Genomic DNA, 15,636 nt, shown 5'->3' with positions numbered 1-15,636 from the left:
GAACACATCAGTCAGTGCTCTTAGCCATGGGCACTGATTGGATGACAACTGGCAGACCTTTTTTGGTAATGCTCCTTTGACAGAAGCCAGTTAATCAGCCGACTTCTGTTGGACCAGCTGCCGTACACAGTCCAAATATCGGGTAGTATCAGCTGGTTCAATAAAAACCGGCTTATACCACCTGATATTCAGCCTAAGGCTTCTGCAAACAGGAGATCATCACCTGAACAACTTGAGTCACTCACATCTCATGCTTATGGGTACCTTAAGACACATGGGCTGGAATGTTTCACAATCCAGCTACATTAAACTCAAGAGCTTGTATGAAAATAAAAGTAATGGTATGCTGTACCTAATAGCAGGGGATCGCCGCTCTCCAGGTCAGAGGGATGGGGGGGGTGAGGAGGGGGTCCTGTGTAAGTTCACCTTACAGATTTTTCTGTAAAGGTCAACTTACACTTTAATAATTTAATAATTGGCAAGCTGCAATATAATAAGCTTTTGTTTTGAGCTTAATATCAATTTAATCTGTATTTAACATCCCTCCACCTGTATATTCACCCTGATCAAGGAACCCCTATAATTTAGACTAGGTACCCAAAAAGGTCCAAGTTTCGATGTGCATCTGTAGAAATATCATTGCATCAGTTTTTACTTACTAGTCATAAGGACTCCAAAAGTCTGCAAGTTCTATAATAGCACTGAAATTTAGAAGGTTTTTATAAGTAATGTTAGTTTGCAGTTTTGTTTTATGCATTAAGGAAGGTTTTTGGTTTTATATATCAGGGAGCACAATTTATGTAATAACAAAAAACTATGCATATGTTTAGGGATATATCCCTTTGAAAGGAAGTTGTGTTAACATACATTTTCAAATCCATTCTTGTGTTAATAAGTAATACCTAGTTGTGCGGGTGGTACAAATGTGTGTATTCAGCCATTTATACAGAATAAATAAGTTGCAGATATCAGAGGAAGTTTGATAAATTTGGCAAGATCAGGCATTGATGGATAAGCAAACACTTAAAAGGATATGGTGACAAAAGGCTAGTCACCTGGCAACAACTATCAAAACTGCTTCAGAGCAGAAAAAAAATCGCTATTAAACAGGCATGCCAACATTCATACCGGCCATTAAGAAATCTCATCCACTGTAGAGAATTTTCTTGCATGTATTGTAGGAGACCATTTTCTGCCTATAATATTCAGTATTACCACCATTTTTTGCCTACAACATACAGTATTGTTGGCAATGCATCCGAATTTACCACATACCACAGATGTTAAAAAAGTGACCTTATTGGGTTATGCAAGTGTAATAGGTGGTTTTTGGTTTTGGCAAGCACACCAAAAAAATGAAAAAGATGTTCATAGCCAAAACAAAACCATGCCTTCCATGCAGCTCTGCACATTATATCTATTTTGTAATGTATGTTCTTCTCTGCATCTACTGAGTGCAGAAATAAGAAGGAATAATTAAAAGAGAACACCAAATGGGGGAAGGTATGATTGGAGCAAAGCTTTAAATTAGACTGCTCATAAAGAGAATTGGTTGATGACAGAGAAACTCGTATAAATATAATGTATAGGAGAAAAATCCTCATTTGTGTATATGTTTGTTTACCTGTGTGCTCATTTCTCTATTAAAGATCCAATACACTGATAAATTACTCAGCTTGAAATAGCTCTGACTAACATATACGTCTATGAAAATGTTTCCAGAATCACAACTGAGAATATTGGATAATGCCTTTTTATTGTGAATAGTTAAATGTTCTGTTGAACATTGCCTGATGCAAGTCTTTGTTAAGTTGATAATAACTCAGTGTAGTCAAAGCAAAATGTTATAATTCTGCCAGATATGTAGTGGTTCTAGGATAAGAACTTCTTTCGAACAGAATTGCTGGCGTTGAAAGCTCTCATTTGACCTTAGCTATGAATCTGTCCCTGTATAGCTAGTTTGGGTTGTGACACTCTCCATCTCAACTATGTCCATCTACAGGGATAGCCACAATTGACAGATATTTGCTTTTGGTCTGGATATTGGACATGATTGCATCTTCCATCACAGCTATTGAATAGCCCAGAAGATATCTGTAGGCCTAAAGCGTCAGAAGAAAATTAGATGGCTGCCTTGGCAAATAATAAGTTGTATTGTGGGCAGTCTAAAATGTATTTAATGACAAGTTTTCTTGTTTTATTTAAGTTTTGGATAGAGTGACAAGAGGCTAGAAGCTCTGTCAGTTTTTATTTCTGTTGGTGTGCCTACTGGGAGATTCACTCTTTTTCAGTTTGTCCTGGGACCATCACTGGGACAAAAAGTAAGGGAAAATCCAAAATGTTAAGTTGGCACCAGAACATGTGGGGTAAAATCTTCCAATGAGGACGGCTGTCTAGGAGGGGATTTCTTTCATTTTTTGGAGATGTACTACAACTGTCTGTTGTGTCTAATAAATTTAGAAGTCAGGGGGAATCTTCCCAATGTACCACAGATGTCAAAAGATCCTGACAGGGGCTTTAGCTATTCCTTTCTCTACCCAAAATGAAAAATATGGCTCTAGATGTGCTTTAAGCTTTGCTTAGTCTAAGATGGCTGATAACAAATAAACTGCATGGAAAAAGTAACAACAGTGTTAAATACTTCACATTGTTAATAGATATTGAAGTGTTTACATTCATATTAGTCTGTATTATAGGGTTATAGTTTGTTTTTATGATATTATTCAGTGTAATTCTAGCTGCTTTGTGTTCCACATGAAATAAGGTGCATGTTAAAGTGTTGTGATGGCATATTACCTAGATGTAAATGTTTAATTTTCTTGCATCTTGTATGCACACCTACTTAATAATGCATAACATAATAACAGTATGTTTAATTTCTAAAGTGCATTAGCTGTATCTCATATCCCTATTGTAGGCACATACTTGCATAGAAGCTAGCTCTGCATAATTGTCACATATACAGAGTAAAAATAAAATAATGAAAATTGCTCAGATACATTGGTTGTTTGAATATTGTTAGTGTATGATAGGTATGATAATTTATCATATCTCCCAATTGATAAACAGGGTGGTCTTTCAAAGTCTTTATCCTTGGCCTTGAAGTGTCAATACATAGTGGTAAAGGAAGCTACTGTGGTGATTTTTTTCCTTATTTTGAATATATATATATATATATATATATATATATATATATATATATATATATATATATATATATATATACAAGTTTATATATATATATATATGTTTAATATATGTATTCAGAGCAGTTTATACACCAATATTGTAGTAATATATACCACAATATTTGATTTAGTGTTCTAATAGACACTTGAGAAGAATTCCTGTATTTTTCCATTATAGATTTTGGAAGCTTCTTCTTTACGATATACTCCATTCTAGGCATTTAGATTCTTTCATACAAATAGTTACACACAGTTTTAAAATCATAATCAGCTTCATTAAATAAAATGTTTTAGTCTTAAATGATAAATCTTAAAGAGGAGGTCCGGCACCCTGACAAAAAAATAAAAGTCAGCAGCTACAAATACTGCAGCTGCTGACTTTTAATATATGGGCACTTACCTGTCCAAGGAACCCCTCGATGTCGTTGTCCCAGCTGATCTTTGGATTGGCTGTTGGGTACAGCCGCCATTCCTAATACAGAAATCCGGCAGTGAAGCCTTTTGTCTTCACAGATTGTTCCCCACTGCACTTTCTAATTGGTCTGGCAGCAGAGGAAGGAGGAGGGGGCCGAACTTCTGGGATACTGACCATGGTCTGGTCTTCCAAAATTGAGGAACGGTACCTGTCAAAAACAGGTACCTGTTCCCCCCTTCTCCCTGAAAGGTGCCAAATGTGGCACCGGAGGGGGAAGTGGATAGGCGGAAGTTCCACTTTTGAGTGGAACTCCGCTTTCAGTTTTGAAACCTAAAGCAACTCACACTCTTGGAGTTAGACCAGTTAAAGATAGCTTATCGTAGTTTGCTATGGGTTTCTGTCCTTAAGAATAGTCTCTTAAAAATATTTTTTTGGACAGCATGGGGAATTACAAGCACAACTCTTGGGTTTTATTGTATTCCCATTGGGGCGGTTCACCCTCACTTTTTGTCCTGGTGGCTACTGCCAAAGGAATAAAAAGTAAGGATAAATTAAAAATGTTACAGTTGTCACCAAGTCACAATATCTTTCAAAGAGACAGGTTACACTTAAAGAATATGAACTCTTTGTTGAGTAAGGCTGTATTTGTCTTATCAGTGTTTTCATTTGAATAATTGCAGAGGTCATTAATCAGAATCCATTAGCAACAAAGTTAATCTACAGTTAAAATGTTCATCTTTATTTATCCAATCTATATTGCACTTGGTCAAAGTAAACTCTATTCAATAGAGTGCTTGTGTGTAAGTTCTTATTCTTCAGCACAAATAAAATAAAACAACAAGAATTCACTCTGCTGAAGTCAGACCAGTGGAAGATGGATTCTGCTTTATTGCTTTGGGCTACTGTACTTGGGAAAGCTTTGGGTTACTGCACTCTAGAATGATTATGTAAAAACCCTCTTTATTACATAGGAACACATTTTTAATAATTGCATTGATTTATGGTCTTAAAAGTATGGCATGCCATAATTTCACTATTCTGTTACCCAAATTGCTTTATTGTACTAATTTAGCCCATGATTTAATTCACCAGGACCAACATCTCACCATCAGCTCTGGGTGCCATAGGTTTGCTTATACATTTCCTCTACAATCTTCAGCCCTACAAAGTGATAATTTAATACCATCTCTGTTGTGGATGTAAACTGGACTTGGAATCATTTGAGTGAAGTTTTGTATTTACATATTTAAAAAAAATATATATTTTCATCTTCTATGGATTTTTTTGAAGATATGAAGTTCAACCGATAGTAGTTATCTTGACAAGATCGGCTTTATTTGTCTCCATTTTATCTTTAGATGAATTGTTCCTTATTGTAAAACTCTAAAGCTTTTGTGAATGCCTTTTTGTTTGGTATTTGACTCTTTTTGTAATCGTACTGCACAGAGACCTTCCTTCTCTTTTACTTAGTTGGTAGTGTTTGTACTTGCTTATTGGTATATAAGATTGCTATTATTAATATTATTTAATGTGCTCATGTAACTTCCATCAAAAATAATAAAATATTTAAAAACATAATGCTGAGTAATCCTTGACTCCTATTTCAAATAATCAGTAACCATTTTAAAATGAGTAATCGTAACAGTTTAAAAAGATATTGGATTCACTGCAAAAGGTGATTTTATTTTGATCTGTTTACAACATATTTCTCCCACAGCTTTTCGGTGTCTTAAACATCTTTAACCCCTGTGCTTTTACCTAATTGTCATCCTACAATATAAGTTGTAGTCTGTATATTCCACCTTTATTTATTGTGGTCATCCTGTAACGATGTAGAATTCCAAATTAGAACTTCATTGAATGGATGAATGGGCGGAATGGGCAAGCAGGTGAATGTCTTCCTGATTTTAACAAAAACAATGACAACGTTAAAAGCCAGTACTGCATATGCTTGGTCAAAACAACGATATGCAGTCACCAAGCACCCATGGTGTCTTAGACCCATAAAAATGTTAATTTCAACGATTTTTCTACTATCACAGTCATATGATAATCCCAGGAAATACATATATATATATATATATATATATATATATATATATATATATATATATATATATATATATATATATATATATATATATATATATATAAGCAATATTGATGAACTGCATATAATTCAGTGTAAGCTTTTGATAATGCAGTCTCGCTGGTTTTTCCTTTAATCCTCAGATATATACTATAGACCTCGTACATCTGATTTTCATGTAAAACTACAAGTTGCCAATGCTTCAGTGATCCATTTTATTGTTAATATTTTATGCTTTGCCTTTTTAGACCCTGGACTTAATGTCACCTCTTTACCTTGTACACATCCACAGGAATGCTATTAGCAATTGTTAACCAGAACTTAAATGCAGGCACTGTCTTCCTCCAGTTAATATCTTTTTGTTGCAGGTATTCTCTATGGAGGAATGTGCCCTTGTGTTATGTCTGAAATGTGTATTTCATCATGTATTAAAAAAATAAGGGGCCATTGATTACCAATTGGAGTGGCTTTTCACATATTTTAGTTTGTGAACATTCTCAAATCCATTAGTAAATCATCCTCAAAATTGTCTTTTTAGTTACACAAAAATACGTCTGTTTTTAACTCTCATACTTGGGCCATATTATTAAAGCAGTATGATGCATCAATAAGGGACACCTGCAGAGAATGTTTGGTGAATTTTACATTCAGTGCTTTAAAAATGTCTCTTTTTTACCCTTAGTGTCTTACTTGCATGGCTATTTGCTATATGCATGTACATAAAATATATAAAATACATTTTTGCATTAGACTGGTTGTGTATTTTATTCTCATTCATACTTTTACATATATTAGGTTATTTGCATCTGTTACTGTAATTGTAGCATACTTAAGAGGTTCATTTAATTTACAGCTGTTACTCACGTACACTTAGTGTGGACATTCATGTGCTGAAACTAAATACCATGTTTTTCCCCAAAGCTTGTATACTTATTAAAAAAATGAATTTCATTGTAGTTTATTTTACTGTTTAAATAACTGTGGCTTCCGAGAAATGTTCTTATGTTTGTCTGTATAGTGTTTCTGTTCGACAATAAGAAATGTAACCTAGTTTAATTGTGAGAACGTTGTTTTAGTGTGAGTCATTTCACGTTTTATTTGTGCGGTTTATGGTAATATTAATTGCTATATCTGTCTTTGTTTTGCAGTCATGTACTGTACAGACCCCGGAGAGGTAGATCACTCCACTCGTCTTATCTCAGACCCAGTCCTTCTCGTGGGCACTACCATCCAGTACACTTGTGACACAGGCTTTGTGCTTGAAGGAAGCTCTCTTCTGACCTGCTACAGCAGGGAAACAGGAACCCCAATTTGGACATCCAAAATCCCCCACTGTGTTTGTAAGCAAATCATATATTGTCTTGGGAATGGCACTCAGTGACTGTACTGCCTGGGGTTATTTTGTCAGGATTCCTAGGTCATATCATAGAATTTATTGTACCTTGTCTTCAATCTGACCATCACAAAAGAACTAACTGACCCTGCTTAAAGGATCACTAAAGGAAAAAAAAAATGTTTTGCTGAAATGACTGTTTACAGGGTATAGAGACATAATAGTTAACTGATTCCTTTTAAAAACGATTAAAAATAGATAAAAATCAATCATATAATGTGCCTCTTAGATGCAAAAACGAAACTGAAAGTAGTTTAGTCTTTGCATGTTATTTTATGCCTCTGTGCTGGACAGTGCCATAGCGAGTCATGGCAAGGAAAACGAAACTAAACTCTCCCATGACTTTTTTCATACGGAGCCAGACAACCAGGAAGTGTCCAGAACAGAGCAGTTTTACAGCAACATCAGAGCAAAAACGAGCAATGAGGACATGAAACCAGGACTGCAGTAAGGTAAAGGAAGCTATTTAGCAAAAAAAAAAAATCCTTTAGTGACCCTTTAACTATGTCTATATGCTGCTCCTTAGCCAAAAATTGCTACCAGGCACTGTAATGTGAATAATCCTTTTTTTCTTGCCTAATTTAAATCCAAACAAGGTAGTCACATTTCTCTGTCTGGTATCTTTATGAGAAAACATAAAAATCTAACAGTAATTTAAAAAGAGTACCTGGTTTGGGCTTTGAGCAACTACCTTTTTCCAGGGTAAATGGTGCTGTAGAGCAGGATGCTCTCTTCTTCCAGGGAGTCCTCAGTGGATTAGGATTTAAAATGAATGAATAAACAAGGTCCCATCTTTTTCTTCAACTGATCAAAAACACACTTTCTTATGTCATTTTGCAGATAAATACTTCAAGGTACACTTCAGCTATTCAAAACTGCCAAGAACAAGCCATATCTGTAAAAGAAGACTGCGAATATGTTGTCTTTGCTTCTGTCTTGTAGATTGCAGCTCCATTTTTGTGAAATCACCCCCTTCCCCCGCATATCCATAGGGAAGCCAAAATTTTCAGAAGGGTGATATCCTGGTCCACCCACAGCTCTCACTGGATCTTCCTGTTTGCCTCCATTTTGCCATGTGAGCTTCCTTGCAGACTTCAGAGGACAATTTTTACAGAACCAAGTGGCAGTCTGCAGCACAGATAGCAGGACAGATACGCATTTACAGTCTTCTTTTACATGTATGCCTTTCCTTGGGGAGTTTTGTATAGTGCAGGGTTGCTTTTTGGAAGTGTTATAAGGCTCCCTTCTCTGGGGAAAAAAAAACATTGTAAGTTGCAATCATTTTATAATACTAATGACACTAAAGTGTGTCTTTCAGTAGATATAATGTGGCCCCTTTGAAGATTTATTCTACTCAGGAATGATGTTTTGAACGGATTGCTTCCCTGAAGTCCACTAGGGTTATTCAAATTTAAATCAACCAATCACCATCCAAATAAAATTTTTGTTTTGGGTACATTTAACATCTTCAATTCTTCCTCTGAAGTTTTATACTTGATTCTTATTTATAGTTTGGCATGAAAGAGAAAAATATTTTTCAAGCAATAAAAATAATTATCTGTATGTTAATCAATATTGCAGCAGGCAATGATACATTCTTATTTTAATATAGACAAGCTTCAATGAGAGCAGAAATTACATTTTATGTAGGAAGTGCTTCTGTTTTCTTCAAGTGTAACAGTTGCTGACTAAACACTAAGTTGTGCTAGAAAGGCATCAACACGTATCTGCCAAATGAGGAGAGTTATTTGAACAGTTAAGAGTGTAATGCAGGTGAAACCCATGATATGTGAAAACTCTATTAGTCACTGACTTCACAAATTAGCTTTTCTAATCCTTATCTGGTCAGTTGATGCAAATTCCAAAAATTGCAACAATTTTCTCAGAACTAAAAGTTTCCATTTACAGCTCCCGATGGCTAAACACAGTACAATAGCAGAACATTTTGAGTGCATGTAGCTGGGGATGGCTGGCACTACAAGAAACGTTTAATTTGCTTGGACAAAAAGAAAGGGACACTTTAAGCAAATGATGCTGAAATTAGTTAGTAAACACCAGTAAATATAAATCAATGCAGAGATAAAAGTTGCTTTAAAGGCACAGTCAAACCGAAAGTAATGTTTTAACTGTAGGTGGCACCTAGTGGACTAATTATTTACACTGTACTTGGAGTCTACTGGGTTAATTGATTTAATACCTTCAGTTAATACCTTCACCTTCAAGAGGGCTCTAGATCTCAATGCTGTTCTTTTGTTTTTAACTTTGTAGCTTTGGGTGTTTATGCTCACCGTTGGTTGTTTTCACACTTTTTGCCACACTCTTGATAATATAAAATAAATTAGAAATTCAACAAGAAGCATAGGGGTCCCTCATAGTAGTTGAACAGATGTAGTAAGTTGATAACACAAGTGCATATATATCCCCACCAGAGTCCCTGGGATATACAAGAGTCTATCATCTGACTATCACTCTAGCTTCTACCAGAAATGGAAAAAGGACTCTGTTTAGGGCATGTGCCATGGAACAGATAAATGACTAATGAATTAAGTAAGAGAATATTGTTGACTAAACAAACTATTACTGGGACAAACAAAGTTTGCAAACTCAAATTTTACCACATTCATTAAGTTCTAGGGAAAATGTGGTAAAATTTGAGCAAAAGGGGAAGTTGTGCTTGTTTGCACCATCCTCCCCTCCATTGGCACATTTGGTACTTTTTGGGGGAGTTTTGACAGGTACCCGCCCATACTTCCCGTTCAGCCCCCCTCCTTTCCCCACATTTTTCTGGGACACATCACAGGCCCCAGAAGACTACAAGACCATTCACAAGGTGCAGCGTGACTTGTGCATGCGCAGTAAGAAATTGGCTGTAAAGCCTAAAAGAATTGTAGGTGGAAGAGGATGCAGGAGAAATTGAGTGTAGTCAGAAGACTCACTGTTACTGTAGTTCAAAAAAAATCAAACCTTTTTATTTTATTTTGTTTGTTTGTCTGTACAGTTGAGTATCAAACAACCTGCTTCCTCCTATAGCTCATTCTACAGCTATTGGAGAAAGCAGATCATACAAAAAATTGTCACCATTTAACTTTTTATTGACTGGCTAAATGACATTTGCTAAAACATGGAGACACGTCAATCTAGTTGTAGTTGGTCACATTCAACTGGAGTTGTTCTGCAATGTGGAAGATTTTTTCGTAGCTTGTTCAAACTACTTCTTGAAGAAGGGGCTTGGACACGCTACTATACATCTTCAACATTATAGAACAAGACCAGTTGAATGTGACTAACTACTATTAGATACATCCTGACCTGAATAAATTAAAAATTTCACAGAGACACAGACACTCATAGTCCCATTTTGTCTTGTGTCAAGAAAATTACCTGCTGCTACTGTAGTCCTTGTTGTCCCATGCACCATGTATTATAAGTATTTACAGGATTCTTTGATTTAGATCAGTGGTTTCTAAACTGGGGCCCGTGGGCCAAATGTGACCCTTTGCTTGCCTTTTTCTGGCCCTTGGAGCACCATTCCATCCACTGACATATCAATGATGGGCATCATTCTTCCCACAGACACCAAAGATGGGGCACCATTCCTCCCACAAACACCAATGATGAGACACCATTTCTACCACAGAGACCAATGATGGGGAACTAATCCTACCACAAATAATACTTAATATTTTAAAAGCTCTCAAAGCTTGGGTGCTGCAGCAACAACCATCAGCATACTGGTTCAAGTCACAAAGTAGATATTTGCCAGCACACCATGGATTGACTCAAAGTAGCATCCAAACAGATTATTTATTGCATGATCACAACACAAGGAGAATGCAATGTTTCGGAGACACGGAGGACCCCTTCGCCAGGCATGTGATGACGAAGGGATCCTGCGTGACTCTAAAACATTACACTCTCCTTGTGTTGTGATCATGCAATAAATAATCCGTTTGGATGCTACTTTGTGTCGACCAATGGTGTGCTGGCAAATATCTACTTTCTATTCTCCCCACAGACACCAATGATGTGGCTCCATTCCCCCCACAGACACCAATGATGGGGCACTATTCCCCCCACAAACACCAATGATGGGGCAGCATTCCCCCACAGACACTAATGATGGGACTCCAAATAAAATGATGGGCTATTGTTTACTCTCACTGATGCTGAGGCATTTTTTAATTCCCACTGGCCACCGTATGGACCCCCCTACAGCCTGAAATACGGTAAACTGACCCTTCGTTTGGAAAGTTTGGAGACCCCTGATTTAGATCATTGGTCTTGAAATAGGGCTACATTCACTAATTTGGTATGCATTGAACTTCGCTGCTTATAATGTTCTCTATGAATTTTTTCATGACAATAGTGAATTATAAAACAGGTGTAAATAAATATTCATCACACAATTAGTTTATACTGTCATAGTCTGAAGTGAGCAGTGTTGTTCATCACGATGAACAAATTCAAAGTGTGCGCTCTCTTTGAGCCTGAAATAATGAACAGAAAGTGAGTTGTTTATTTGGAGGTGACTCGCCAACATTCAGCGTCCATCATATCAACAGATCTATTGAATGCATTGATTACAGCTGTCACAATATGTTTACTGCATCAAAGAGATAGCTAAGAAATCAATACAAGGAAACACCCATATAATTATATACTGAATCTGTGTCAAAATGTCAACAAATTTGACTCTTCCTTTTGTCCTTGTAATTTACTGTTTCACTTATTATGTCTGTTTTGGGAGCTAAATGGTTTTGCAATTGTTCTGCAGTTTTTGTCTGAATGGTAGACAGTTATTCAAGCAAGACCGAATGTCTCCATCTACAGATTAAAAGTGGTATTCCCTGTTTATGGTACACTTTTGAATGAGGTTAGACTATGGGAACAAACTACTGGTAATGTACAAGGGTACATTTCACATGATATGAAAATATAATATATTACTTGTTTATTTTATAACTAAAAGTATTTATACGCAAAAGACCACAGCGGTAAAAATATTAGGTTATGCATACTTAGTTTATTTTTAAATATATACCCATAACTACTATGCAATGAAATAGCAGTGACTGGGTCACCCCACATTTCATGCAACCAGGGTGTGAGTGCTAGTGTGAGCCTTAAAGGAGTTGTAAAGGTAAAAAAAAAAACCTAAATAGCTTCCTTTACCTTAGTGCAGTCCTCCTTCACTTACCTCATCCTTCGATTTTGCTTTTAAATGTCCTTATTTCTTCTGAGAAATGCTCACTTCCTGTTCTTCTGTCTGTAACTCCACACAGTAATGGGAGACTTTCTCCCTGGTGTGGAGAAAGCCTCTTGAGGGGGAAGGGGGCAAGCAGGAGGGTCAGGACGCTCTCTACTTTGCAGATAAAGAAAGGAGATGTGTGTTAGTGGGCGTCCTGACTCTCCTGCTCGCCCCCGCCCCCCTCAAGAGGCTTTCTCTACACCAGGGAGAAAGCCTTGCATTACTGTGTGTAGTTACAGACATAGGAACAGGAAGTGAGGATTTCTCAGAAGAAATAAGGACATTTAAAAGCAAAATCGAAGGATGAGGTAAGTGAAGGAGGACTGCACTAAGCTAACGGAAGCTATTTAGGGAAAACATGTTTTACCTTTACAACCCCTTTAAGATGTAAAAGATTAAAAAAAATTAGCTTTTAAGATTATTATAGCCAAATTCCAGAACTAAAAGTAGAAAGAGGCAAATGACTATATGCAGTGTATAATTATTAATATGATTATTATTATTAAATACTACTGTAGTGCAGAGAATGCATGCCCATTGCCACAGTTATGATCTGGCATTTGAAATATATAAAGCTAGTGCACCATTTCTGCACCTACAGTACAGACCAAAAGTTTGCACACACCTTCTCATTCAAAGAGTTTTCTTTATTTTCATGACTATGAAAATTGTAGATTCACACTGAAGGCATCAAAACTATGAATTAACACATGTGGAATTATACATAACAAAAAAGTGTGAAACTAAAAATATATTTCATATTCTAGGTTCTTCAAAGTAGCCACCTTTTGCTTTGATTACTGCTTTGCACACTCTTGGCATTCTCTTGATGAGCTTCAAGAGGTAGTCACCAGGCGCACCACCCCATCACTCTCCTTCTTGGTCAAATAGCCCTTACACAGCCTGGAGGTGTGTTTGGGGTCATTGTCCTGTTGAAAAATAAATGATGGTCCAACTAAACGCAAACCGGATGGAATAGCATGCCGCTGCAAGATGCTGTGGTAGCCATGCTGGTTCAGTATGCCTTCAATTTTGAATAAATCCCCAACAGTGTCACCAGCAAAGCACCCCCACACCATCACACCTCCTCCTCCATGCTTCACGGTGGGTACCAGGCATGTAGAGTCCATCCGTTCACCTTTTCTGCGTCGCACAAAGACACGGGGGTTGGAATAAAAGATCTCAAGTTTGGACTCATCAGACCAAAGCACAGATTTCCACTGGTCTAATGTCCATTCCTTGTGTTATTTAGCCCAAACAAGTCTCTTCTGCGTGTTGCCTTTCTTTAGCAGTGGTTTCCTAGCAGATATTCTACCATGAAGGCCTGATTCACACAGTCTCCTCGTAACAGTTCTAGAGATGTGTCTGCTGCAAAAGGTGGCTACTTTGAAGAACCTAGAATATGAAATATATTTTCAGTTGTTTCACACTTTTTTGTTATGTATAATTCCACATGTGTTCATTCATAGTTTTGATGCCTTCAGTGTGAATCTACAATTTTCATAGTCATGAAAATAAAGAAAACTCTTTGAATGAGAAGGTGTGTCCAAACTTTTGGTCTGTACTGTATGTCTACATCTTTTAATTTTCTCGACCATTTATTTCAATGTAATTATATATATATATATATATATATATATATATATATATATATATATATATATATATATATATATATATATAGAATTCTCATGTAAGTTTACACAAATATACTTATAGAAGCATACTAATCTTCAATATCATAGTTTTCTCTATAGTAATCATTTATAAAATTAAAAATTAAGGACTCTGTTGATGGGCTGTGAACTTATGTTGATGACATCAATTTGACATCAGTTTAAGATGCTTATGAGATCATTTAGAATGCATTGACAGGTGCATTTAACCTGCAGTTGACCACCTTCTGACCTGGTTTTATATTCACATAGACTGGTATGGGTATGCAAAACCTGTCTGAAATGAGCAACGCTCTGTCATCTGGCCTTATACAGTGCATCTTTGACTAAAAAGAAAGTTCAGCACTGCCTGCATGACGGTTGTCATCTTCTGTCTAACCCACCAATCTACTGCGAGGAATGAGTAAATGTCCCACTCACCAAGTCATTCAGCTGTGTGTATAATTTGATCTCCTGCAATTATAGTCTATTCACAACATAGGCTATTTAGGCTATTTACAATGTTTCAGTTAGGCTTTTTACTTGAGAACTTAAGCTCTACCCTCAATCTTTCAACATTCATATTAAACAATGCCTTAAACATAATATTAAAATAAAGAAAACATATATCAAAACACTATATACCATATTTTCTTCCGTATGTCCTATAAATCCATATGCATTTATTTAGCTGTTGGTTGTTCTATGTTTTACAGCTGAAGAATCCCTTGCGTGTGACAATCCTGGTCTACCAGAAAATGGCTACCAAATTCTCTATAAAAGACTCTATCTACCTGGAGAATCACTCACTTTTATGTGCTATGAAGGCTTCGAATTAATGGGAGAAGTCACTATTAAATGTATCCTGGGTCAGCCTTCTCAGTGGAGTGGACCTCTTCCAGTATGCAAAGGTACTGAGCAACTGCATGTTTTCTACTTTCGCTATTTCAGTATATTATGCTGACCATTCACACAATAAGTTGGATTTTACTACAGGAATAGTGACTGTTCATTTTGCAAAGTCAATGTTTACAGGGCTCAGGTAAACTCTGGACTTACTTTTTTTAAGTGATTGAATGATTGAAGGGAACACAGCTTTGCCTCTATCTAGCTAGTGAACATTTCAGGAATTCAGTTAGTAACTTGCAACTTTCAATCATTTAGACCCCTTTCACACTCAAAGCATGGCCGCGTTAGCCCCAGTGTGAAAGCACTCTGGCGCTCACACTGGGGCTGCAGGGGAGCCATTTTTCAGGTGCTTTACAGGCGCTAGCAGCTGAAAAACGCCTCCAGTGTGAAAGGGGTCTTAAACCAGCCTTTGAATGCACCAACTGAATGGGTCAATGATTGGGTCAATGAAATTTAACATCAAAACTGTCTATTGAAACAGAAAAAGTATTCAAACTGTTGATCTTAGGTTGTCCTGACACATTTGTTCACTTTTGCTATCAAGAGTGTTGAAAATGGTTGAACTGCCTGAAAATTGTAATGTGTGTGGCTAGCATTAGTTTCCTCTGTCCTCTGTCTGTAAGGCCTCGTACACACGACCGAGAAACATCGTTTTTCTCGACGAGTTCCTTGTTAGGCTTGTCGAGAATCTTGACAAGCTTTCTTTGCGTACACACTGTCAAGACCAAATCTCGTCGTT

The 15,636-nt window shown here is 36.7% G+C and overlaps 1 protein-coding gene across 1 annotated transcript in view; it reads left to right on the top strand.

Moving 5' to 3' along the window:
• The window catches only part of SEZ6L (seizure related 6 homolog like), a 559,496-nt gene that overhangs the window by 503,372 nt on the left and 40,488 nt on the right, over window positions 1–15,636 (top strand). Inside the window, exons 12-13 of the mRNA XM_040351286.1 lie at window positions 6,841–7,032; window positions 14,705–14,899. Of these exons, the coding sequence (XP_040207220.1) occupies window positions 6,841–7,032; window positions 14,705–14,899 (387 nt within the window). The remainder of the gene's footprint in view (window positions 1–6,840; window positions 7,033–14,704; window positions 14,900–15,636) is intronic.

This window comes from Rana temporaria, chromosome 1, assembly GCF_905171775.1.
Source record: "Rana temporaria chromosome 1, aRanTem1.1, whole genome shotgun sequence".
Taxonomy (NCBI): Eukaryota; Metazoa; Chordata; class Amphibia; order Anura; family Ranidae; genus Rana; species Rana temporaria.
Note: the sequence above shows the minus strand (reverse complement) of the source record. Positions and strands in the feature narration are given on the sequence as shown.